The sequence below is a fragment of the Apodemus sylvaticus genome, chromosome 5 (genome assembly GCF_947179515.1).
Source record: "Apodemus sylvaticus chromosome 5, mApoSyl1.1, whole genome shotgun sequence".
Classification (NCBI taxonomy): Eukaryota; Metazoa; Chordata; class Mammalia; order Rodentia; family Muridae; genus Apodemus; species Apodemus sylvaticus.
In genome coordinates this window covers 126,974,000-126,999,499 of record NC_067476.1, presented here as the reverse complement: position 1 = coordinate 126,999,499, position 25,500 = coordinate 126,974,000, and the positions used below count along the sequence as shown (strand labels likewise).

General features: G+C 47.4%; 1 protein-coding gene across 2 annotated transcripts in view; it reads left to right on the top strand.

Moving 5' to 3' along the window:
* Window positions 1-3,344: 3,344 nt before the first annotated feature.
* The window catches only part of Bfsp1 (beaded filament structural protein 1), a 40,415-nt gene continuing 18,259 nt past the window's right edge, over window positions 3,345-25,500 (top strand). The window contains exons 1-4 of one of the 2 annotated variants that reach the window (XM_052183775.1): window positions 3,345-3,870; window positions 9,773-9,833; window positions 19,274-19,369; window positions 22,380-22,472. In XM_052183775.1, coding sequence (XP_052039735.1) covers window positions 3,515-3,870; window positions 9,773-9,833; window positions 19,274-19,369; window positions 22,380-22,472 — 606 coding nt within the window. In that variant the 5' untranslated portion in view covers window positions 3,345-3,514. The remainder of the gene's footprint in view (window positions 3,871-9,772; window positions 9,834-19,273; window positions 19,370-22,379; window positions 22,473-25,500) is intronic. The other variant, XM_052183776.1, reaches the window with a different exon arrangement.

Genomic DNA, 25,500 nt, shown 5'->3' with positions numbered 1-25,500 from the left:
AAAAACAAAACAAAAAAAAAACCTTGGTTAATAAGCATTTTTAAAGTGTTCAATATCATCAGCCAGCAGAGAAATGCAAATTAAAACTGCTTTGAGATTATACCCCATTCAAGGTATAATGGTATTTCCAAGAAATCAAATTTCGATGTTAAGGAGCACCATCCCTCTCTGTTTGTTAATAGGATGTTTCTCACCTGGGATTTCCCGGACGCTTTCTCATGATTACACTGAGGGCATACCTGAGCTACACCAGCCAGAGTCGAAGCATGAGAGAGGTGCTCCTGGGATGATTCTGGGACGGGAATGTGAATGTGCAAACAGGAAGCGTGCTGGCCCTGCTCTATCTGTGAGTGCTCACTCTGAGTGCTCACTCCCCTTCTTCACCACCATACTGAGGTTGGTTCAATCGCTTGCTAAAGTGGTGGGTCCAGAGTTTAACCTTGTGTCCTTTTGATTCTAATAACACTCATTTTCTACTCCAATCCCAAACTAGTGTCTTTTATTTTTATTTTAATGGGTGTGGATGTTTTCTCTGCACATATGACTGTGTGACGGTGTTAGATCTCCTGGAACTGGAATTATAGTCAGTTGTGAGTTGCCATGTGGGTGCTGGGAATTGAACCTGGGTCCTTTGGAAGGGTAGCCAGTGAGTGCTCTTAACCACTGAACCATCTCTCCAGCCCCCAAACTAGTGTCTTTTAATTCTACTTAGTGAAATTGTCCTATGGCCTGTGGAAATTCTCTCCTAACATGTCTCTAGACTCAAATAATTCATCCATTCATGATTCTTTATCACATACATATACATAGATGCTGCTGCTGCTGCTGCTGCTCTGTTCCTTCTGATTGCTTACCAGCATGCAGTCTTTGGGTTGTTGATGTGTAGGACCAGCTCTCATCCCTTCTATTTCCAGTCAATGATATTGTCTGGAAATGTTCAAAACCAGCCACACTATCGTTCTTTAAGATGAACATCAGTACTCCAAAACAGTAGCTACTTCAATAAGTACACAGGGCAAAGGTTACAACTAGCTCCAGAGAGATGTGTCTCAGGAGCAGTAAGCAAACCTTCGTTGCTTACGCCCCCAACACTGGGTTACCGTTATCATGGCATTAAACAGCTTACATGCCAATGTAAACTATTGTTTTAGTTTGCTGACTGCCTTATTTCTTGACAGGAGGGACATCACCTTGCTCAGTCCTTCCTTAGCTGAGTAGATGGAGACATCACCACATCTGGCTTATTAGTAGATAGTCTGAAAAACACTTGCTGCCCCATATTCTATGGGAACCATGCTTTCTTTCTCCTTTGGTCTATTTCTGGATACATTTATTTCCAATGGGATTATTCTGTGGGGTAAATGGAACTGGTATTGATTCCTTACTCTAGAGTGATGGGGTAATACACCAAAGCCTTGTCATGGTCTGACTGAGTCACCCCACTCCATCCGTTTGTATGTATGTCTTCCTCTCTTACTCTATACCAAATTCTCCTTCTACCTGGGGGGGGGGGGTTCAGGCACTCAGGCTTAGCAGAGAGCCCTTTACTGAGTCATCTCCTCAGACTCCCATGTAACTCCCCACCTTGGCTGTCTGTGACCCTGTAATTTGACTGAGCAACAGGATGTGAGCGGACTTGCAGCAGAGGAAAGTCTGGGTGAGCCTGTTTGGCAGGGCTTCTGGCCTTGCAAACTCAGACGACGAGAGCTATGTAGCTGTCTCAGCCGATCAAAAGGCTTGCAGCTAGAGGAACGGTTCAGCCGGGCTGGGGACCCAGAGCAGTGATAAATACTTGTCAATGCTCCACGCTTAGTTTGGGGAGGTTTGTTCTGTAGCAACAACTTATTAACCCATGGTGTCAAAGGCCATGGGTGATTTATTGTACCCGTTACATGTGGGCTTTGCTCTCTGGGAAGTTGGAAATCAATTCATCATGCTACCAGCCGTGTGTAGGAAACCTACAAAATACTCACAAGCTCTCCTCCACTTGGCCATGAAAACCTAAATGTCTTAGGAGAGGGAGGGAAGGAGGAAGGGAGGGAATAAAGGAAAGAGAGAGAGAGAGAGAGAGAGAGAGAGAGAGAGGGGGAGACCATGCCACCACACACACATACAGATCGTACATTACTTTGTTCCAGACTGAATCCTTTATTATACAGAATTCTTGGAGTGATAATAAACTAAACAAAGATCTCAGTGATTTTTCCCCTATTTTTAATAACTGACTTTAATTTTAGTATAATTAAGTGTAGTCCATATGGTTGGTAATATATGGTATTGCTAATGCTTAATTTAGAAGAGACCAGTCCTTTTGATAATGATTTTTTAAGTTGTGTGTGATATACATGCATGGCTAAGTATGTGCTTATAGAAATGTGAACGTGTTTGCATATACATGTTGTGGTCAGAGGAGAGCATTTTGTGTCTTCCCCCTCACTGCCTTGACAAAGGGTCTCTCATCGAACTGAAGATCTGCTGTTTCTCCATCACTGTGTCTCCCTCTCCACTGCTGGAGTTAGAGGCACGCTTAGCCATGCATAGCTTTTCGTGGGTGCCAAGGATTTGAACCCAGGTCTTCGTGATTGTATGGCATGCTCGATTACCTACTGAGTTATCTCCCCAGCCTTTGATAATGATCTTTAAATATTTTAATATGAGAAACATTTCTATCCAGGCATAATTTCATCAAATAGTTCAATATTTTCAACGCTAGTTTTGCTTTTGAATTTTATCAAAGTCTAACTATCAAATTGAGTGAATGTATATATTTCAAAGCTTGTTTTAAACTCCAACTGCTATAATGAGACTATTCATTTGAGAACTGGATAGTTTATTAAATCCTTAGACTGTCAGGATTTCTGTTCCGTTTAGAGCATCTAACCTCACCTCCTTCGTGAGGGAGCGATGGTGACCGCTCAGTATCACCAGTCTTCCAAAGTCCTCACAAAAACACACAGACAAATAGTAGTAAGAAATCACTAGACGGACAACTCAGCACTTACACGGTAGACCATTTTATTTGCATGCATAGTTAGGAAGCCATCCCCGAGGACTCAGCCACGTTATTATTGTATCGCCGTTAAAAACCTGAAATTAACAACAAACAAAATCGCTGTTCCATAATGAAAGCTAGAAGGGACAGGAGAAAGTGCCAGGCCCTCTGCGGCTGGACTGCAGCAAGCTGGCCTTGGGTGTCCCACACAGCGCCTGGGAGAACCGGTCAAAAGAGCATCATGCGTCTCTTGTCCCCCCTGACCCTCCCTCTGTGCAGTCACACAGCATCAGGCCTCCACAAAGGCGGAACAAAGAGGTCCTCGCCAGATGCCCCTTCCCCCCCCCCCCCCCCCCCCCCGGGAGCTGGATGGGCGGCTAATCCCGCGCACAAAGCAGCCTCGGCTCTCCATTGTTGGGCTCCCGCCCCGAGGGCACATCTGCTGACGGGCTCTGGAACGTCCTAGCGCGGCCGGCCGGGTTATTTAGCTAGCGCAGATCAGGCCGCGGCCTTCCGGGAGCCATGTACCGCCGCAGCTACGTCTTCCAGGCCCGCCAGGAGCGCTACGAGCGCGCCCAGCCCGCGGGCCCCGCTGCCCAGCCCGGGGGAAGCGCGCCCGGCCTGGCGGCACTGCAAGCGCTGGGCGAGCGCGTGGCCGCCCAGGTCCAGCGGGCCCGCGCGCTCCAGCAGCGCCACGCCGGCCTGCGGCGGCAGCTCGACGCCTTCCAGCGCCTGGGCGAGCAGCCCGGGCCCGAGGACGCGCTTGCCCGCCACGTCGAGGCCAACCTGCAGCGCGCCCGGGACCTGGCAGCCGAGCGCGCGCGCCTGGAGAGGCAGGAGGCCGAAGCGCAGCGCGCGCTCGACGAGTTCCGCAGCAAGTAAGAGAAGCGGGCAGGGAAACTGAGGCCGCACGTGCGACGGGGCGGGAGCCGTGGGGCAAATGCAGACTGTCCCTTGGAGAGTGGGATCTGGATGCGTGGGCCTTAAAGACGCCCAACTTTCAATTCCATGGCACTTTCCGGGGTTTCGGCTTCATTTACTTTTCTTATGTTTTAGGACATTAAGGTAGAACATGCGATTGAACGCACAAGTTTTAAAAGTGAAGTTCGAGCTTTTTGGTGCTTGCCTTGAGCCAACACCCAACAAGGCAAGGTGATTTGCACCACCCCAGAGCTGCACCCTCTCCCCCCCCCCCCAGTGTCCAGCACCACCCCGGTTCTATAAGTTCAGAATATGTACTCTCACATGACCGATTTCTCTATACTTTTTTCAATTTAATTTTCACACAGGTACTTTAACCACATTCTTCTCTGGATCCTTTACCTTCCCTTTTCTCATTTCTCCTCCCTCCCACTTATCTCCCTTTTCCCCTATACAGTTTCTTTTCTTTCATTATATTTGCGTGGTATGGGTGTATGACTTTATATGACTATTTACAATCTAGCAGCTACAAATTAGAGAAAACCTATATTTGCTTTCTGAAACTGGCTCACTTGGCATTAATGTCTATCTCCAGTTGCATCCATTTTCCTGAGAACAACATAGTTTTCTTTTTTATGACTGAAAAATTCACAGATATATCATCTGTCTGTCTTTCTCACATTTTCTTCATCCATTCCTTTGTTGTTGGGTACCTATGTTGGTTTCATTACTTAGCTTTCAGGAAAAGCGCTTTGGTAATCATTGGTACAGTACCATGCTTTTGAAAAGCAGTGGTGGTGCACGCCTGTAATCCCAGCACTCTGGGAGGCAGAGGCAGGTGGATTTCTGAGTTCAAGGACAGCCAGGACCACACAGAGAAACCCTGTCTCGAAAAAACAAAAAAAACAAAACAAAAAAAAACAAAAAAATACCCCAACAAACAAACAAACAAACAAACAACCCAATGGCCTCAAACCTTCACAGCCAAAGGCTCATCATGGGAAGGGATCTGGGGAAGTCACTCATTTAAGGAATGCCTGTGCTGGTCATGGCATCCAGCGCCGCTTGTGCCAAGTCTAACTGTCTCCAAGGTGTTGTGGGCAACATCTGGGAATGATGTTTGATTAAGTGTATGTATTTTAAAGCTTGTTTATCAAGTCCAACTGCTATTTCCATAATAAATTAAAACGAAGCATAATGAGAATTTATTGGAGAGCTGGATAGTTTATTAAATCCATCAATCTTTCCATTCCTGGTTTTGAGCCGTAGGAGCCAGTTTGCAAGAAGGGACCTGAAACTCCATCTCTCATGGGGACATAAGCCTTGCAGGGCCCTGTGGGGAGCAGGGCTTGAACAGAGACTGGTCCTGGCTGTACAATCTGCCCAAAACAGTCTTGGAAAATCCATTACTGGATTCCTGTAGAGTGTGGGCAGAGACAGGCTGTCCTTTAGGTGAAGCTGGCGTACCAGCACACACAGGGAAGTGCACGTAGCTTCGGCCTCGCCTTGGCCTTGGTGTTGGCTCCCCTCCCCTATCCCAAACAAGGTTTCTTTTTATGTGATTTTGGCTGTTCTGGAACTCACTCTGTAGACCAGGCTAGCCTTGAACTCACAGAGACTTACCTGCCTCTGCCTTTGGACTGCTGGGATTAAAGACTTGCACCACCTCTACCCAGCATGTCCTTGGATTTTTTTGATTTTCCACCTCCCTAGAACTGGCATTACAAATGTGTTCAAAATTTGGTGTTTTGGTCAAATCTAGGGCTTTGTGCATTCTGGGCAGCCTTCTACTACTGAGTGTACCCTTTGTCTCCCCGTCCGGATTTTGTAGACTATGGAATGCTACACTAAATTGCTTATTCCATTTGCATGGGTCGGTAGCCCTTCTTCTTTTGGTGTGGGGTGGTAAAGTGCACATAATGTGAAAATACCATCATAACCATTTGGCATATACAGTTAGGTGGCATTAACCACATTCACAGTATTGTGCAGCTCAGATACCGGGGCAGCCTGGTAGATTGCCAGGTTGTCCTGGGTCCCCAGATGGCTGTCATCTGATGTGATTTGGATGAACATGACTCCCATGAGACCTCACTGGTGACCAACTATGTTGAGATTCCTGATTGTTGAAGTTTGATCTTCTGACATTATTGTAATAATGAGTCCTGGCTCCCAAGGCCTGGTTGCTCCCAGGAATGAGAGAATCCATATGTACATTATGACCTCGCTCCTTGATTTAAAGCTATTGTTAAATAAAGTGGCCAGCAGCTAATAGCTGGGCATATAATAAATTAAAAGTCACACGTGTCTTTTATCTGGGAATTGAGTAATCAAAGCTGGGGTAGAAGCCTCTCATTGAATTGTATGACCGCCACAGAGCCGGTCTTCACATTCTGTGGTTGATTTAGTACCACATTAGCTTCTTTACTACCATTTCCCCTAGGAGAAGTTGTAATATTTTGTGTTAGTGTGATTGAAAAATCTTTACAAACACACATACACACACACACATGCACACACACCATTCCATACTCATCCTCATTCATGGACACACATACACTCACACACACACTCACACACACACCCTATTCCACACTCTTCCTCATTCATGGACACACACACACACACACACACGCACACACACACCATTCCACACTCATCCTCATTCATGGATACACACACTCATACACACACACACACACTAACCGATTTGCATCACAGATTTGTTTTTTCCTTCTCAAGGTGAACTGGCGTGTAGCCAGAGGCAGGTGAAAGTCATTAGGTGAGTGGAAAGCAGGAGCCTCGAGGCCCACAGCCTGTTTGTCAGACATGCTCTTCTTCACACATGCTCTCCGTCAGACATGCTCTCCGTCAGACATGCTCTCCGTCAGACATGCTCTCCGTCAGTCATGCTCTCCGTCAGACATGCTCTCCGTCAGACATGCTCTCCGTCAGACATGCTCTCAGTTAGACATGCTCTCCGTCAGTCATGCTCTCAGTCAGACATGCTCTCCGTCAGTCATGCTCTCAGTCAGACATGCTCTCCGTCAGTCATGCTCTCCGTCAGACATGCTCTCCGTCAGACATGCTCTCCTTCAGACATGCTCTCCATCAGACATGCTCTCAGTCAGACATGCTCTCCGTCAGTCATGCTCTCAGTCAGACATGCTCTCCGTCAGTCATGCTCTCCGTCAGACATGCTCTCCGTCAGACATGCTCTCCTTCAGACATGCTCTCCATCAGACATGCTCTCAGTCAGACATGCTCTCCGTCAGTCATGCTCTCAGTCAGACATGCTCTCCGTCAGACATGCTCTCCGTCAGACATGCTCTCCGTCAGACATGCTCTCCTTCAGACATGCTCTCCATCAGACATGCTCTCAGTCAGACATGCTCTCCGTCAGTCATGCTCTCAGTCAGACATGCTCTCCGTCAGTCATGCTCTCCGTCAGACATGCTCTCCGTCAGACATGCTCTCCGTCAGACATGCTCTCCGTCAGTCATGCTCTCCGTCAGACATGCTCTCCGTCAGACATGCTCTCCGTCAGACATGCTCTCCGTCAGACATGCTCTCCGTCAGTCATGCTCTCCGTCAGACATGCTCTCAGTCAGACATGCTCTCCGTCAGTCATGCTCTCTGTCAGACATGTTCTCTGTCAGGAAGGTGGACAGTTTCACAGGCATCTTTTCAGTGCATCAAAGACTAAATAAAACAGTAAACAACAAGAACTATTAAAAACTAGGAAAAGCACCAAAATACAATAATGAATATAATCAATTATACAAATTGCTGGAAACAAAACAATCATTTATATAAACAACTAGATAACGGAAAATAAAGTATGTTTTTACTTTATGAACTCACTGATATGAATATGGGAATTCTTATGAATTTTATAGAATGAAATCATTTCTCTTTAATATATCTGGATGGGTCTTTATTGCATGAAAATTCCCCATGAGACAATGTTGCTGTGCTCATTACCAAACATGTTGTTAAGCTGCAGAGAGTCTTAGATGTTTCTAGCAGGAAAAAGGTCATGAGAAAATTAGATTTTTGTTAACAATGTTATTCTCAAAGGTAATTACCTATTTACAAAACAAGTCCCGGCTCTACTAGAGCCGCGCTAAGAGGAATGGCCGCAAATGTAAAACTAGTTTAGAGACACTTGACGTGCAGCGAGCAGCTCCTGGACCTGGCTGGCTGTGTTGGTTGGCTTTGGTTGTCCTTCCACTCTCTCTCTCTTTTTTTTTTTTTTTTTTTGTGCGAAGAGGGTTATCATCTTTTTTTTTTATATATATTTTTATTTTCTATATTCTTTGTTTACATTCCAAATGATTTAAAGATTTATTTATTTAAGTACACTGTAGCTGTCTTCAGACACTCTAGAAGAGGCCTTCAGATCTTGTTATGGATAGTTGTGAGCCACCATTTGGTTGCTGGGATTTGAACTCAGGATCTTTGGAAGAGCAGTCAGTGCTCTTAACCACTGAGCCACCTCTCCAGCCATGTCCTTCTGCTCTTTAAGTCTGAGAACACAGAGGTTACACACAGCACCTTCCACAGCTGTCAGGGCCTGACTTTGACTCATGGGCCAAGATGAACAGGCCACAGAAAGTTGTCCTGTGTGGGTTGGACTCAGTGTTAATTAGAATTGGTTTCTGTGGTGAGTAACAGAGGCACTAAAGTGACGTGGGCCCACTCTGTGTCCATTCAGATGGCTAAAGACAGAGATCAAGTGTTTGTAAGGATGGTTGCACTGGGCCTCCCTGACAGAAAGCTGAAGCCACACAGCTGCAATGGAGAGGGCTTGCTCCAAAAGCTAAACACAGTGTTATTCGTGACACAGCACTTCTCTTTCTGAGCATCCACCTGAAATAATTGAAATCTGACTCTGGAAAAGGATAGCTGTGCAACCATGTTCACAGACGCACTGGTCACAATAGAATGTATAAGTACTGAGGTGCCATTGTCAGATGTGTGTCTAAGCAAATATGGCACATACATAAAATAGACTATATACATAAAATGGAATAACATTCACCTTTAAAGGAATGGAAGGAGTGGCCCCGAGCCTCTGGCAAAGGCCACCAGTCAGAGCAATCCCCTAACTTGAATAGCTAATGCACGTGTTAGCTGCCCATGGTGCTAGCTTGCTTGACAACACACTCGGTGCCAGCTGCCTGTCACCCTTCCTTACCCCCTGCTCCATGCTCCTTGAGGTCCTTTCTCAAATAAGGTACGTACGTGGCTCCGGAAAGATTCCAAACTAAGGGAAATGGGAGACAGACTCAGGTCCTCATGGTTGGGCAGTGACCACTTTAGCACTGAGCCATACCCACATCCTGAGCCCCCCAGCGAGGCTGTCAACCCGGTTCCTCATCCCTCCCCAAAGGTGGCAATAATCTCTTTCTTGGGTTGTGAGGATGAATAATATAATACAGAAACATTGACACGTTGCAATGTGAGGGAGCACAGCAGTGGAGGAAATGTGTCGTTTGCCACAGACTGAACAGAGTAGCCTTCCTGTCTCCATCCCGTGTTTGGGTTACAGCCATGCTGAGACCTAATGTCCGCATCATTCAGGTTCTGGGTGGGAAGCAGCCGAGGTGCTCTGGGGTGGAAGACTTCTATTTCATTTATATTTTCCCATCATTTGCATTTCCTGTGTGCTTGGTGGTATGAAAATGGGAAGTGGTGGGGAAGGAAGTGCGGAATTAGCTCTTTCTTTAAGATTAAAATTGCCTCTTTAAAGAAAAGGGCACGGCGTTATCTGAGATTGAACTTCACGGTGGTAATGCCATCTGTGACAGTGGAAGTCTAGAAGCAGTCTAACCTGCTCGTGTGTCCGATTCGCAGATACGAAAACGAGTGTGAATGTCAGTTGGTGCTGAAGGAGATGCTGGGCCGGCTCAACAAGGTGAGTAGAGCGCAGTCTGGGGCCTGGGGCTTCCTCACAGCCCACATGGTGGGAGCAGCTGTGTGTCTTAGCATTTGTCTTGCTGCCGTTTTCTTCTTTGACTTCTTAAAGCCCGTGCGTATTTGCGATTGGACTGACACACAAAAACCCCCTATGATGCATTGTATGTGGTCTCGTGAGAGAAACATAGAGCACGAAACTGATATGTTATGCTAGGTGTGTTAACATGTTTTCCATAGTATAATGAAATACCCAAGGATGGGAAACTTGGAACGAAGAGAGAGTTCTTTGCCTCACGGTTTTGGAAGTCACTAGTTCAAACACATGCCACTGGATCTGGCGAAGAGGGCCTCTGGCTTAGTTCAATTGTGGGAACAGGTGAGATGAGTTTGCATGGCAAAATAGGAAGCCATAGCTGAGGCAGGGGATGGAGGACCCTCCCGCTGTGCCCCAGCCTTTGAAGGTCCTATTACCTCCTCATACCTCTGCCCTGGAGAGCAGTACAGCAAAGAGCCCACCGATGTCTTATCCAGATAGATGGATCACAAATGACAGGGTTTATTGTGTAAATTGATACCTCTGTTCTCTTGGCCAATAGTCTTGAGGTTGCTTTTCTTGAGCAAAGGACTCAAGGAAGAGGGGAAGAAACGTCCATTTCCCTTGAAGCTCGCTCTCTTTGAAGCACAAAAGCAGCCACAGGGGAGGTGCCAGGGATTCTGGAACATTCCTGCAATGGTTGTATGAAGTTGTCCCCAGGGAGGGCAGTTTCCCTTTTCCAGTTGCACATCATCAGCCAGATTGGGTTTTCTGCTGGAGCTGGGAGCGTCCTGCTGTGAGTGGCAGATTCTGTTGTGGACAAAAGGGTTGGACAGACACAGGCATGGCTAAGAGCAACAAGAGCCATCATCTTTTCTGGTCACACCAGAGCTCACCCGTTGGGGTGGAAGGAGTCGTGGGATGCTGTTGTTGGCCAGCCCTCCGACTCCCCCCCCCCCCCCCCCCCCCCCCCCCCCCCCCCCCCCCCCCCCCCGCTCACAGCCTCATCCTTCTGGATGATCAGACACCGAACTTGTCCTATTTGTTTGTTTTATCAACTTGACACAATCTAGAGTCATCTGAGAAGAGGAAATGTCCGTTGAGAAAATGCAGATTTCCTGTAGGCAAGTCTGTAGGGCATTTCTTGATCAGTGATTGCTATGAGAACCCCTGGGCTGGTCGTCCTGATGTGTAAGAAAGCGGGCAGAGCAAGGCATGAGGAACAAACTATCGGGCAGCACTCTTCCGTGGCCTCTGCTTCAGTTCCGCCCTCCACGTTCCTGTTTTCAGTTCTTGCCCTGACTTTATTCAGTGACAGAGTATGACCTGGGAGGGTAAGCTGTCATAAGTCCTTTCCTCTCCCGGATGCCTTTGCTCATGGTGTCCCCACAGCAGCAGAAGTGCTAACTTAGACAAAACTCCTCCCTCCTGAGCACAGACTTACCTTCCAATTCTCCCCATGTACCCGGCAGCCACTTTAGACAGCAGGGGTTACTCTGGATATTGGCCACTTCCTAGCTTTGTCGGAACTCCATTGCCAAAGTGGTAGTAAAATCAGAACTAAACATTTGGGAAACCCAATTTTGTTTTTATCAACATCACCTGCATCTGGTGCCCATTCTCTGGGAGCAGCTAATGTGTGATTCACACCTCGACCATGGGAGAGGGGGGCCACAGGTGATTGATGAGAGGCCATCAGTTATCGCTTGGGACTGTCTCAGGATGAGGAGAGGGCATGTACGCATGCTAGACACAATAGGAATATGGCAAAGTCATGCTTCAGCAGTGCTACGAGGACACAGACTGACTCTAGGTTGGTGGGGGATGAGTGTGTGGGTGTGGGGGAGGGTTGGCCCTATGCGCCTCCCTTGCTTGTACCCCAAATTGTCTCCCTTTTTCCAGCCTGAGTAGACATTTCTCATGTTTTAGTTATCTAGAAGGATTAGTTTTGAGTTTTACTCTTGTATATGAGTAAGCTTAATGAATATAACAAAGTACTTAATGTGGTCAATATATAAAGATGGATAGGACGATGCCCCAGAAAATTCACGAGAGACCCTTCTTGATGCAAGCACATGAGGTTTATTTCTCCAGTGCACTGAGGCCGCACTCATATCCCACGAAGGGGCAGAGGAGTTCAACCCTGTGCAGCTGCAGTTGGGGGTTTTTAAAGAAAAAGACTATAAAGAGAAAGGGGAGAGGATGTTTAGGCAGTGATCTAGATCATAAGGAATGGGGAGATCAAGTGGCAATTCATGGATCAGTGGAAGGTTTCAGGTTATCTTGGGCAAACATAGTTACTTTGAGCGGGGATGGAGCGCTAGTCCTTGAAGCAGGGGCAGTGCTATCTTAAGGTTGGTGGTTTTCTAAGTTGCACTATGTCTAGGCTAATTGCTAGGGGGTTAAAAATTTTGAGTTGGGGTCTCTCAGAAACAGACAACTACAGCTGGGAGGCTCTTATCAAGGAATAGAAGGAAGGACTGAGAAGGATTACAGGTCTTGAAGGGCAAAGGGACTCCATAGGAAGATAAGCATTTTAGCCTCTTGGGGTTCACAGAGTCTGAACCACCAACCAAAGAACCTACATGGACTGGACCTAGACCTCTCTGCACATATGCAGCAGATGTGCATTTGGTATTCATGTGGGTCCCAAAGGACTGGAGCAGGGACTATCCCAAAAACTATTTTCTATCTGTGGGATATGTTCTTCTACTTGGGATGCCTTGTCTGGCCTCAGTGGGAGAGTATGCACCTAGCATTACAGAGACTTTATATGCCAGGGTAAGGGGGTACCCAGGGGTCTTCCACCAGCTGAGAGGAGATGAGGAGGGGGAAGGGGAAAGAGTTGTGGAAGGGTATGACCTAGCCGGGACAGTGAACAAGCAGGCTGTTAAAAAAATACACAGTCCTCAGTTCCCTGGGAACATACTCGCAAAAAAGGTTTTGAGACTCAGTTCCATCTTCATGCCCTTTAGAGGTAGGTACAAGGTGAATAATTTTGTTTTGCCACACTCCCACCATGATGTACTGACTCATGGAAGCTGAAAGTTCAAACCATTAATCATTGGTTTGAACTCTGAACTAAAGGGTTTTTTGTTTGTTTGCCTTTTCTCTCTTCTCACAAACGAAACTCATCTCAGCAGAAAAAAATCAGACATAGAAACCCGAGCACCAAGGAAAAGATATCCTCCCATTTCCCCTCCCAGCGAAAACAGCCACCTGACCTTCATGTATATTGTGATGTAGAGGTTGAGCATTTGAACTGTCAGCCCCGCAAGAATTACCCTCACGATATTGCCACTGAGCGTTTAGGTGACGGCTAGCACAGGGAATTGGTGTGGTTTTCCCCTGTAAGATCCTTCTGCCCACAAGGGAGCTGTGCTATCCAAAAGAGAAGGGTAGCATGTTAGTAGACTCTTATCTCACTACTGAGTAAGTATCCATGAGACTGGGGGCGTTGGGGGGTGGGGCTTGGTGGGGGCATTCCCCTTACCTCTCTGAGTTTCAACTTCCGAATCTGTGAAATTGGAAGTTCCCACCATCGCTGTGATGGGAGAATGTCTCCTTTGCCTCCTGAGCGTGAAATGACTGAACAATATGCATGACTCACCGTTCACACGGCAGTGCACAGCCTTCATCTGTGGTGATGAGCAGAGCATTTGATGCGACAGTTATCAGCTTCCTTTTCCCCAACTGTAACAAACAGGGCCTGTTGGAACAGAACTGGTTCTAGCTGGTTTATGGAGGAGTACAGTTTTTCGTAGTTGTGAATTGATATTTTTTTTAGATGTATTTGTTTCATTTTATGTGAGTGAGTGTTTTGTTTTCATGTGTGTCTATGTGACACTCGTGTGGCCTGGTGCTTGCAGAAGTTAGAAGAGGGAGTTGAACCTAGTGAACTGGAGTTATGGATTGTTATGAGTTGCTTTGTGGGTGCTGGGAACTGAACCCAGGTCCTTTGCAAGAGCAACAAGTGTTCTTAACTGCCCAGTCATCTGTTAGCCCCAGTTATAATTTTTTCCTAAAAAATTTTTATTTATGTGTATATGTGTGTCTGTAAGAATATGCTGCTTGTCTGCAGGTACCTGTGAAAGTCAGAAAGGGCATCTGGTCCCTTGGAGATGGAGTTAGAGGTAGTTATGAGCCACCTGGCATTCCCTTGAAGATGGGATTATAAACCACCTAACATGGGTGCTGGGACTGAACATGGGCCCTCTGGAAGGACAGCACATGCTTTTTTTAACTCCTCAGCTGTCTCTCCAGCCTCCTGAATCATGAATTTTTATGGTTGCTTTGTATTTAAAGTATACTACATTAAAAAGTTCATTTCAAATCAACCTAAGGAAAAAACGGAACTAATCTAAAGAAAACCTAGAGTGAACAGTTAAGTGAAGTTATGTAAACACTGGATTGGGAAGGTCCTTGGATCAGCTTGTGGGAGTCCAGATCAGCTTCTGGGTTTTGATGGGGCACATGTCACTCCTAGAAAGAAATCAGCCCAGCTCCTTCTTCCTCCAGTGACAAACTCCCCATGAGCTTAAGCAGCTGCAGACTCTGCATCCCATGCACAGCAGGTGTAGGCTGGAGCGTTTTGTATTCATGGTTCATTCCCTGTTTCCTATCAGAGACTATCAGAGAAACAGTCTCAGAATCTAGACACAAAGTGCTGCAGGTTAAAGGCGGTCTTTAGGTCTTGATAGTGGATTCTTATCCTGGGACACATGTGCAGGGAACAAGGAAGCTTCCTGTGCCTCTTGCTGTGGGAACTCGACTCAGTCAGCCCAGAAGCACGGGGCATGCACACTCCAGGAAGTGAAACTTACTCACTGAGGGTCAGCAGTGCATGCATAAGTTCCCCAGTTATCCCTCCCTCAGAGGAGAGAGTTCCACAAGTCTCCAGGGTTTCTAGCAGGATCGAGCCCTGTTCACAGCGGTGCTCTGTCTGCCGGGCTTGCCCTCTGTATCCTGTTGTTCTCTGTCTGTGGATGTTCTCAACTGAGGAGGTTGGAAGAGTGGAATTTTCATCCTGTTGGTCAGAAAAGTGATTATATTTTTTATTTACATTTGTTGTTGTGGTGTTGTGTAGGTGGTCACATACGCCATCGCATGTGGTTGGAGGACCCTTCAGAGGTCCGTTCTCTCATTCCACCACATGGGTCTTGGGAGCTGACCTCACGTCGCCAGCCTTGCCAGCGAGTATCTTAACTGCTTAGCCGTCTTGTCGGCTTGGGTCAGAGATTTTGCTCCACAAGTCTGGAGATGTTTGCTTAGTCAAACCGACTCTGCCTCTCCAATTAGTCTCAGGGTCATTTCCTGGAATGTCACATGCAGGAGGATTTCACCCTTGGGTGTGGCTGTGGGAAGACATTGATTCAGTCTTTGGTTCTTTGTTCACACTGCTGTCACACGTTCATTTTGCTCATGCAATTGGACTTCCGGACCAGAACATGGCTGGTCATTTTTGGCTCTCAACAGCATATACCTTAGAGCAGGCCCCTTTGTTCCCCACTTTGAAGGGAAATAAAACCCTCAACATAGCACTTAAAACACCAGGGCTGGAGTTAGTCACATGCTCAGCCTTTTGATGGAGCAAGAACCGCAGATGGCTTTTAAATAAACATTCAGGCTTGTACATCCTCTATAATTCGTTGCCACATATGTGTACTTAGAAGATTACCAGCTACCAATAATTCCTGATTTTGCTTCTCAGTTGAGAGGGCTCTAAGAAGTGAACTTTGAAGCTTTACTCTCCCTCTTTCCTATAAATCGAACAATTTACTTTGATGTAGCTTCTAGGTACACGAGTTTACTTAAAAACCATGAAAACCCTTCAAAGGCTGCCTCAGACCCTGCAGCTTCCTTGCCTCTGACATCGCAGAGAATGTCCTGCTCTTGGGAAGAGCAGGAAACACTGAGGTCTAGGGCAGAAAGGATGGAAAACGTATCGACCACCTTCAGGGTTACCAGCTTCTACAGGTTCAAGAATTCCTCCCTCTGGTGGGGGTGGGCTGGGAAGGGAGGCATCTAGGAGGAGGCTGATGTGTAGAGAGGCTTGCAGGAAAGGAAGGGGGGGGGAGAGCAGACATGAGGCCAAGGAGAGGAGCCTCAGCTCAGCCAGCGCCTCCTCCAGACAGAGGCGGAGAGCAGCTTGTAACATTTCTGGGAAGATGGGTGTTTTTGATATCTAGGGTTGAAGGGAAAGTGTTTGCAATTAAATCCTAGCTCGCCGTTGGCTTTCATGACCTTGGTTCTCCATTCTTTAGCAGCTGGGCTTTAAAGCTGTCAAGGTCGATTGCACCTTGAACTTTGTATCTTCGGTTCCTTTCTCAAAAACGGCTTGGTAGTAAGTAAAGTGCTTTCATAGCCTGCGCAAAGCCCTGTTTTCCGTGCCCAGCACAGTGGGGGTGGGGCTGTAAATGTCCTGGGCCATGTGGAACATCATTGTGTGTCCTCAGTACCTGGAAAGGGTATCGGAATCCTCAAGAGCCTTCGCATTTATAGCTAGCTCTCTCGTGGCATGATCTGTTTTGTGAACCGTCTACCCCTGTATTGAGCTCACACGGTATCAGGGTTGGATTGTTTTTTCAAATTAGACAGTTGACGCAGGCAGTCATTTCTGAAAAATCTAGATGCTTCTGTGGCTGCAGCGTTTGGAAATTCAGCTGACAGCATCTCAGGCAGAATGAAAACACAAGCGTCTACACATTTCTGTGCTCTGGCACAAATAAAAGAACGCACTTCCAAAATAAATTCTCATCCTATCAGCAACTGCACAGTGCCCAAGTGCTGGATCACCTCTGGGATTTTCTGGGCAGTTTAGTACATGATTGTCTTCCAAGCAAGACATGTGCTTACAGAAGCATCTGATTATCCTGTTTTAAAGACAAGCATTGCATTTTTATTATCATGACAGGTGGCTTTGAAATATTGCCTTGTGGGAGCCAAAGCTGGTCCTGGCATAGTCCCCAGGGGGCGGTGTGGATGGATTGTAGGTGTCTAGGAGGATGGGCACTCCACTCAGCATCCCAGAAAAGCCCATGGCAGGGTCCAAACCCTGTACCATCTGTTAGTTTCTGTTAATGAACGGAGGGATCCACTGATTCCTCCAAAGACTTTAGGCTTGAAATGTGCTTGCTAGAGCCATAAACTCCATGGATTTGGTTGGAGGACCACTAAGGGGCTAGAATTGCGACAGATGGGCTGTGTTCTTTTAGGATCTGCAGGAAGATGATCCAATGTGCTTAGCATGTCTAAGGTCCATCTCTATTTCCATCTCAAAGGAAACAAAATAAAGGCAGCACCTCTGATTTGATCTTACACAGTGGCTTCCGTGATGCACTTTACTTGAAGGATGGTGTCACTGGCTTAAAAAAAATTGTGAGCAGATCAAAATTGATCTTCCATTTATAAGATTTTGAGTGTTTGATTTCTCTTAGGAATAATGAAAGGGACAAGGAGTGCGTGGAATTCCATTTCTAATTCTCCAGTAATTGTGGGTCTAATATAGGCTCATTTTTGGCTAAAAAGGAGTATCAACAGGACTTACCCATACCTAGCCCATCCTAACTGTATAGGCTTAAAAGGGAAAAAGGGAAAGCAGAACGCATCCAAGAAATGGGCTCTGTGTCTTTTTCTGACCCTCCACATCTGTCCCAGATAGCTGCAGCTCCAGGGCGGTCAGCCCCTACACATCAAAGGGCTATTTCTGAAGGAGGTGGGGGATACATTCAGAGTATTTATTCTGACACAGACCCCAAAAGTCTATGGGGTCATAAGCAGACTCCCCGAAACTCTGGCTCTCCAGTGTCACAGGTGTAAAGACAGCAGTGTCTAGGAAGGGGGAAGGCCACTTGAGGCAGGTCCCACGGTAGAGTCAGAGTTTCTATATCCTGCCTGTCAGCACCAGGCAGTCAGGGATCTTCCTACAGCTATAGTCTTTTGATAAGAACAGTTAGAGAATCAGGTGACATTCCGGAAGCTACATTCCAAGGACTTTGCTGGGGGTTGTGGTCAAAGAGGGTGGTGTCTCATCAAACCCTGGCCGTCCACTTATCTTGGTTATTTTAACTCTCACTTTGGAGAGAAGTGTCTCTTAAATAGTTTGACCAAACCTGAATCTACTTTTATTAATGAAAAGCCATTACTAGCATTCATCATGAAAAGTTCTTAAGAGGTCAAAAACATTTGGCAAATACCTCAGGTACTAGCAGGTGTGCCTAGGCAATGTTGTCTTGGGGAGTCGGGGTTCCTGACAGACCTAAAATGTCACATCATACATACTGAAGCATTTAAGTCAATTTCAGACATGAGCACAGGCTTTAAAATGATCTCATTATTATTGTTATTATTGTATGTATGTATAAGTGTGTGTGTATGATGTGATGTGGGGGGATGGGGGTACATGCTATGGTGTGTGTGTGTGTGTGTGTGTGTGAAGGTCAGAGGTCAACTTTGTGGGGTCATTTATCTCCCTCCACCTTCACATAGGTTTGGTCTTGAAACTCAAGTTACCTATGGCAAGATACAGAACAAACACAAAGGCTATTTGGAATGTGACTTTATCTAAACTCTTGGCCTTTTCTTGATGAGGTTTCTGAAGCCTGGTGCTGTGGACATTTAGGCTGTAATAATAGTCTTTGTCGTGTGAGTGTGGTGGGGCCTGGAGGACTGTTGTGTACTGTAGGAGACTTCCAGCAGTCTTCCTGACCCTGTTTTCAAGTCCTGACAATAACTGTACCTCTGGACATTGTCAAATGTCCCCTTGAGTTCAAAATCGCTGCATAATGAGAACTACTGTTCTCAGCCAGGCCTACTGGCTAGCCTACTGCTTTATTTAGAACTCAGCATGTAGGGCTGCCAAGATGGCTCCGTGGGGAAAAGCACTTGCTCTATGCGGCTCCACAGCTGATGACCTGCTTTGGATCCCAGGAACCCATGGTGGAGGGAGAGAATCAGCTCCTGAAAGTTGTCGTCCGACTTCCACACATGCAAGATGGCTCACATGTACACACACACACAGACACACACACACACACACACACACACACACACACACACACACACACACATACACACACACACACACACACACACACACACACGCACGCACGAACACACACATGCACAGACACACAGACACACAAACAGACACTCTCATATATATGTGTCTGTGTGTCATGTATATATATATATATATATATATATATATATATATATATATATATATATATATATATATATATATGAGAGACGGGGGGGGGGGGAGAGAGAGAGAGAGGGAGAAGTGAGAGCGTATCCTAGACCCACTGAACAAGGATCCCTTATCAAGCCCTCCCCTCTGCCCTGCCCTCACGTTACACCTGTGTGCTCCTTGTGACTCTGGCATGGATTTTTTGTTGTTTCAGGAAGCCGATGAGGCCTTATTGCGTAACCTGCACCTTCAATTGGAAGCACAGTTTCTCCAGGCAGATATCAGTGTGGCCAAGGACAGGTACAAAAAGGTAACCAGCGCTGTGGGAAACCCTCTCTCCTACAAAACCCCGTGTGGGTTTGGTTGGGCAGGAGACTGCTAGAGTGAACCATGTGTGACTACAAACCCTGAACTGGCATGAACCCGCCACCGGACAGCACTTACCTAGCTAGAGGCACAGAGCATATCAGTGGGCAGTGCCAGGATATGCCGGGATTGTGATGTTAGGTTTTAGTGTCTGTCCTTTACAAAATGGTTTAGGTAGCCGTCTACTGTTTTATCTCAGAAAAAATGAAGAGAAGGGAGAAAGTGAGTGTGTGTGTGTGTGTGTGTGTGTGTGTGTATGTGTGTTTAAGGTATTATGTTACTTAGCTCTGCCTTTGAGGCAACCAGTTAACACACATTCTTTTAGGATCCTCCTCTATTAATTTATTATTTATATTAATAATTTTATTTATTTACATTCCAAATGTTGTCCTCCGTCTTGGTCCTGCCTCCATGAGTTTCCATCCCCCTTCCCTGGGCATTACGTTTCTACAGGATTAAGCACATCCTCTCTCACTGAGGCCAGACAGGGCAGTCCTCTGCTATGGATACAGCAGAGGCTGTGGGCCAGTCCGTGTGTACTCTTTGGTTGGTGGCTTAGTCTCTGGGAGCTCTGAGGGGTCTGAGTTAGTTGACACCGTTGTCCTTCCTGTGGGCTTATATCCACTTCAGCTAGGAGTCTCCTGTTTCATAGAACCCTGACCTTTCCACTCCCTCACACGCCTCTTACGGGTGATGCCGGAGGCCCTGGCACACGGGATGTTGTAATCCTAGCATTGTGTAGCAGTGAGTGAGCAGCCTGGCCTCTCTGGGCTGCTTCCTGCCTTGAAACCATGAGTGGCATCCTCTTCAGAGCTGCTCTGGTTAACCATGGGTTGACAGAGAGGGAAGGCAGTGGTCTTAGGCTCTGGTCTTTTCTGACTGCCCATATGGTAACCTGAATCTCAGGTCTGTTGTGCCTCGACTTACCCGCAGGAACTCAGAGACAGGAACGGGTAAAGCAGCGGTTCCCAACCTTCATAGTGCTGCAACCCTTTAATAGAGTTCCTCCTGTTGTGGTGAACCCCCCTCCCACCACATCATTTTTGTTGCTACTTAATAACTATAAATTTGCTACTGTTACAGATTGTAATGTTTCCCCCACAGTCTTAGGTGATCGTCTGAAAGGGTCATTTGACTCCAAAGGGGTCGTGACCCTCAGGTTGAGAATCACCTGGACAAAGGGAATGAGGTTATTTACAGCTGAGACCAGAATTCGTACCCCAGCCCCTCATCTTCCAAAGACAGAAAGTGTCCTGTGAAGAGTTAGCTGCCGGGGCTGCCAGGGCCTGTTTCCTCTGGTGGATGAGGAGTTTCTTATTTGTCCCGAGGGTCTCTATCTGCTCTCACCCCAGGCTAGAATTTCTTGGCGAAGCTTTCGTTTTGTGGTGTCCTTTCTTGGGGTCCTTGTTTCATTGATACAATCTGTGCCTCTTTGCTGAGGGGCTTATTTAGCAGTGTCTCTGTCTCATAGGAAATATTGGGGAAGCCGGGCGTGGTGGGGCACACCTGTAATCCCAGCACTTGGGAGGCAGAGGCAGGTGGATTTCTGAGTTCGAGGCCAGCCTGGTCTACAGAGTGAGTTCCAGGACAGCCAGGGCTACACAGAGAAACCCTGTCTCAAAAAAAAAAAGGCAATATTGGGGAGCTTCTGCACCCCTGGAGCAGCCTTGTGCAGTGGCTGATGGGAGTCTGGTGTGAACTCCCTGGCTGCTCTTGTCTGGGCAGCAGGACTTGGGGGAGATCCCCAGCAGGCTGATCTCCATGCCCACGGGAGTGCCACAGATGGCACACCCTGCCCAGCCAATGTCCTTTCCCTGCCTCTCCCCTGTCCTGTTAGTCACCTGGCCCTGAGCCGTTGCCCGACTCAGCTGTCCACACCCAGATCTTTCTCTGGGGAAACTCTACTAAGACAACTTGGTAATCTAGAGAGTCTGGAGCTGGGCAAGGGCCAGGCCAGCCGAGCTCTCTCCCTCCCACCGTCCCCACCTCCCTGTGTGTGCCCTGCACTCTGCACTGCAGTACCCTCTCCCTGCAATCCTCCCAGCCTCTTACCAGGCCCTTGCCGCTTTCCTCCTCCACACCTTCCAGCATCCTTACATTTAGCTTATCTGAGAGTAACGCCTGGAGACAGCCTAAAGTAGGCACTTAGAACAATGGTGGGAAGCGGCTACTCATTATCTGTTAGGACCCAGCCTGGTGAGGAAGGGCTCACAGCTACATTCGCAGAGGGCTATGGGGATATTGTGAGAGCAGGGAGCATTGGTCTCACCTGAAGGCTAGAGGTTGGTCTTTTTCACTCTTGGACTGGGGCCCTCGTAGTTTCCGGAACAAATTGACCAATGATTGATTGATCAAGGCTGTTTTCTGTACAGGACTGTGTTATCAGCCATTGCTCAGAGCTAGGGAAGGTCTATTGTCTGGTAAAGGTCACCCTGTAGATGGTTAGCCCTGTCTCAGAAAGGGACCTTTATTCTCGGAGACCTGGAAAGCTTATCTGAGAAGACGTTTCATATCCGATAAGTCACTTAGTGTAGGTGTGGCTGCCTAAAGTTGCCCTCTCACTGAAGCGCTGTCCTGTGCTGTCACAGTCCTTTGTAGCTTCCAGGCCTTGTCTGGCCCCCTTTCTGCTCAGGCCCGTGTCATTCGGGGCTCTGTGAGGGTGTGTGAAGGCACCTGAAGGGAAATAGCAAAATAAACTGAGCCCCGGTGTATTCTTCTGCCCCGTTGCTTCGGGCAGAGGTGGAGTGCCCACTGCAAGGTGCCACCATCAGTGGCAGCTGCAGCTTATCCCTGTCCTCCCGAGTGTGGTCACAGCTGTGGGACAATGTGTGCAGGCATTCATTCATTCCTGGCCTTGCATAGGGTGTGGTGGTGGTGGTGGTGGTGGTGGTGGTGGTGGTGGTGAAGATCTTGGCACCTCAACTTCTAATGAAAATGCTTTCCCTCTGCAACAGAATCTTCTGGAAATTCAGACCTACATCACCATCCTGCAGCAGATCGTGCAGACTGCTCCCCAAGTGTCCCTGGTTACTGGTGGGACAAGGGAGGTAAGTATCGGCGCCGTGGCTGCAGGGAGAACTATCCAGTCCTGGGGGTGGAGGGTGTGCTTTGAATCTTCACTCACATTCCTGTGAAGGAGTTGACCTTCTCAGGATCCAGGGGACAAGCACTGGGTCTGGGTGCCAGAACTACTGCAAGCTAACTTCTACCTACTTCTGAGTGCTGTTCGTGTGAGGTTTGTTCTTTGCTCAAATTGTAAATGCTGATAGATTTCAGAGGACATAAGCTATGTCCCTTGAGATTACCTTAGGATGGGCTGGAGAGATGGCTCAGTCATTAGAGGTGAGGCTCACAACCCAAAATATAAGATTACCTTAGGTATTTTCTTCTAGGAAGCTTGGTCTATTCTCCTTTGCATGCTTTATAAGTGACTGCCAAGCTGGTTTTTCAAAATGGTTTGCTGTAGTGGCCTCCTTTCTATTGCTGCTGACGCAGTAATATCATGGGCAAGCGATAATAAAAAGGATCATGTTGATTGACAGTTCTGGAGATTCAGGGTCAAGGGGCTTCATCTAGGTACAATGTTCCTGCTGGTAATGTCTTACAGAGCACTACCTGGAAACAAGTCATGCATGCGCGTGCGCGTGTGTGTGTCTGTTTGTCTGTCTGTCTGTTTGTCCATATCTGTGTCCTTTGATTTTTCTTTTCACATAAAGCTAGCAGGATTCATCAAGGGAACTGGACCTTAATGACCTCCAACCCTAATCACTTTCTTTTGGCCTCTTTATAGTCTTGACTAACCCTCCCCCTCCACACCTCTTTTTTCTTTCGAATCAGTCTTGCTCTGTAGCCCAGGCTGGCCTGGAGCTTTTAATCACCCTGCCTTAGGCTCCTGAGTGCTGTGATTATAGGCATTGCTTCTGTATTCCAAATGCTTCACAAAAAGAGACTCTGATCCTGCAGGAGTGCAGAGGCCACAGACTCTGCTGTGCCCGGGCGTGGTTGCAGTCCCTCTAGCTTTGAATGACACTCCTGACAGAGCTTGCTGTCTCAGCCTTTGTCTTGGTTCTTGTTTTGTTTCTCTGCTAGGTATGTAGTAAGTCTGGTTGTGGTTGAATTTGAATCCTCCAGTAACTAATGGTGTTAGGTGCCATTGTCTGTGTTTATTTCCTGCTAATTGATCTTCCTTGTTAATGTATCTGTTCGCCTCTTTTGCCTGTTTCTTAAAGTATGTGCCTAAGCCTGTCTGATTTACTATAATACAGTGCCATAAATTGACTAATTTATAAAGTACAGAAATTAGTTTCACACAGTCCTGAGTCTGGGAAGTCCAAGATCAAAGCACCAGTTTCTGCTTTGGGGCTGTCTCAGGCTGCTTTTCTTGGTGGAAGGTGGGAAGGAAAAAATTGGGCAAATTCCTCATCCTCACACGTCAGAAGAACAGAAAAGGACAAGCCCCTCCCATGAGCTTCTTCATAGAGGCACCAATCCGTTCCTGAGGACAGAGAACCTTCAACTAGGCCCCATTCTCAACTCTGCTCTGTTGGGGATTCATCTGGGAGTCATCCCAACAGTAGCAGACTGTTTTCTTCTTATCGTCTTTAGCACTTTGGTCATAAAATTGAAACATCAAGACACTTAGTGAATACATTTTTAAAGGTCAGCTTTGTTCATAACTGCGAGCCTATGGCGCACGTGAGAGATGTAAACTCTTCTTCTCAATCTAAAACTCCCATTTCCGTTTTTTGTCTCCCATTTAGATAATGGCTGTTGCACTTGTGAACTATTAACAACCCTCATTAGCTGCATCCGGTCTGCACAGGTTGTGCTGGCCAACATCCGGCATGCATGGGGTGGGGCTCATGGAGGGTCTAGCCTTCCCCTAAGAGCTATTGGCTGTTGAGGGCAGTGGTGGGTGACACTTACTGTCTTGGAGTCCACCTATGCACGGGAAAGACAGAGGCATAGATTTAGAAAGCTTCCTGTTCTTTGTGAATCTCAGCTCAAGAGTTCTGCACACAGCTTAGTTCGGTAAACATGTGAAGGTTCCTTTCATTGACTCTCATGTTTTTTCCTGGAAATCTGTGGAAGGCACCTTTGCACAGATGAACAGTTAGCGTTTGAGCGAAATGTCCCTTACGGACTCATGTGTTTGAATGCTTAGTCCTAGTTGGTGGCTTACTTTTGGGAGGTCATGGAACCTTTAGCAGGTAGAGCCTACCTGGGGGAAGTGAGCCAGGCCTTAAAGGTTTCAGTCTGTGGCTGTTGGACCTCCTGGTCTGAGCCTGCTACGGCATAGCACACCATGACAGGATCAGAACAAGAAAGAGAAAGGGGCTTGGGACCAGAATCTCCTTCAAGGGTATAACACCCCCACTTGTTCCCACTAGTGTAGGGCCATGGGTCCTGTGTCCACTCTGCCACAGGGCACGGCTGCTCGGGGAAGCAGAACTCAGGAAGTTGACTGCGCTTGCCCCACGCGGTCGTTGGGTGGGTGCTGTGCTGTAGGGAAGCCCTGGGACACTGCTCTGGAGGTGGAGAGGCAGAGTCTGAGGCACGGGACAGCTGGAGCTGGCTCAGGGGTCCCAGGGGCTGTGACAAGGACAAGGGTCTGGCTCTCAGGCTCTTGGGCATCCAGGTGTCACTGGAGTCAGAGGAAGGGCTGAGAATGGAATGGGGGCCCAAGGGTTAGATCTAGCCTGGGGCCAGGGGAAAAGGTAGTGCTCCGTTTGGTCCCAAGGGGAGAGTCCAGGCTTGATGGGCAGCGGTCTTAGGCCTGGCTTGGTCATCACGGCTGAGAGCACAGAGAGGCCTTCTACCTCACAGAGAGGCCTTCTACCTCACAGAGAGGCCTTCTACCTCACAGAGAGGCCTTCTACCGGAGATTAGATGGTGGCTCTATAGGCAAAGGCTTTCTCCATGGCTCCCCACAGTGGTGAAGAGAGGCAGTCCATGGTTTTAAGGCATTTACTGTCCTGGTAGAAAGTGGATGAGTAAAACCACACCCCACTTCTCAGAAGCAGGCCTGAGATGAAATACCATTTTCAGGGAGGAATGTCTGGAAAGGAGAGCTTC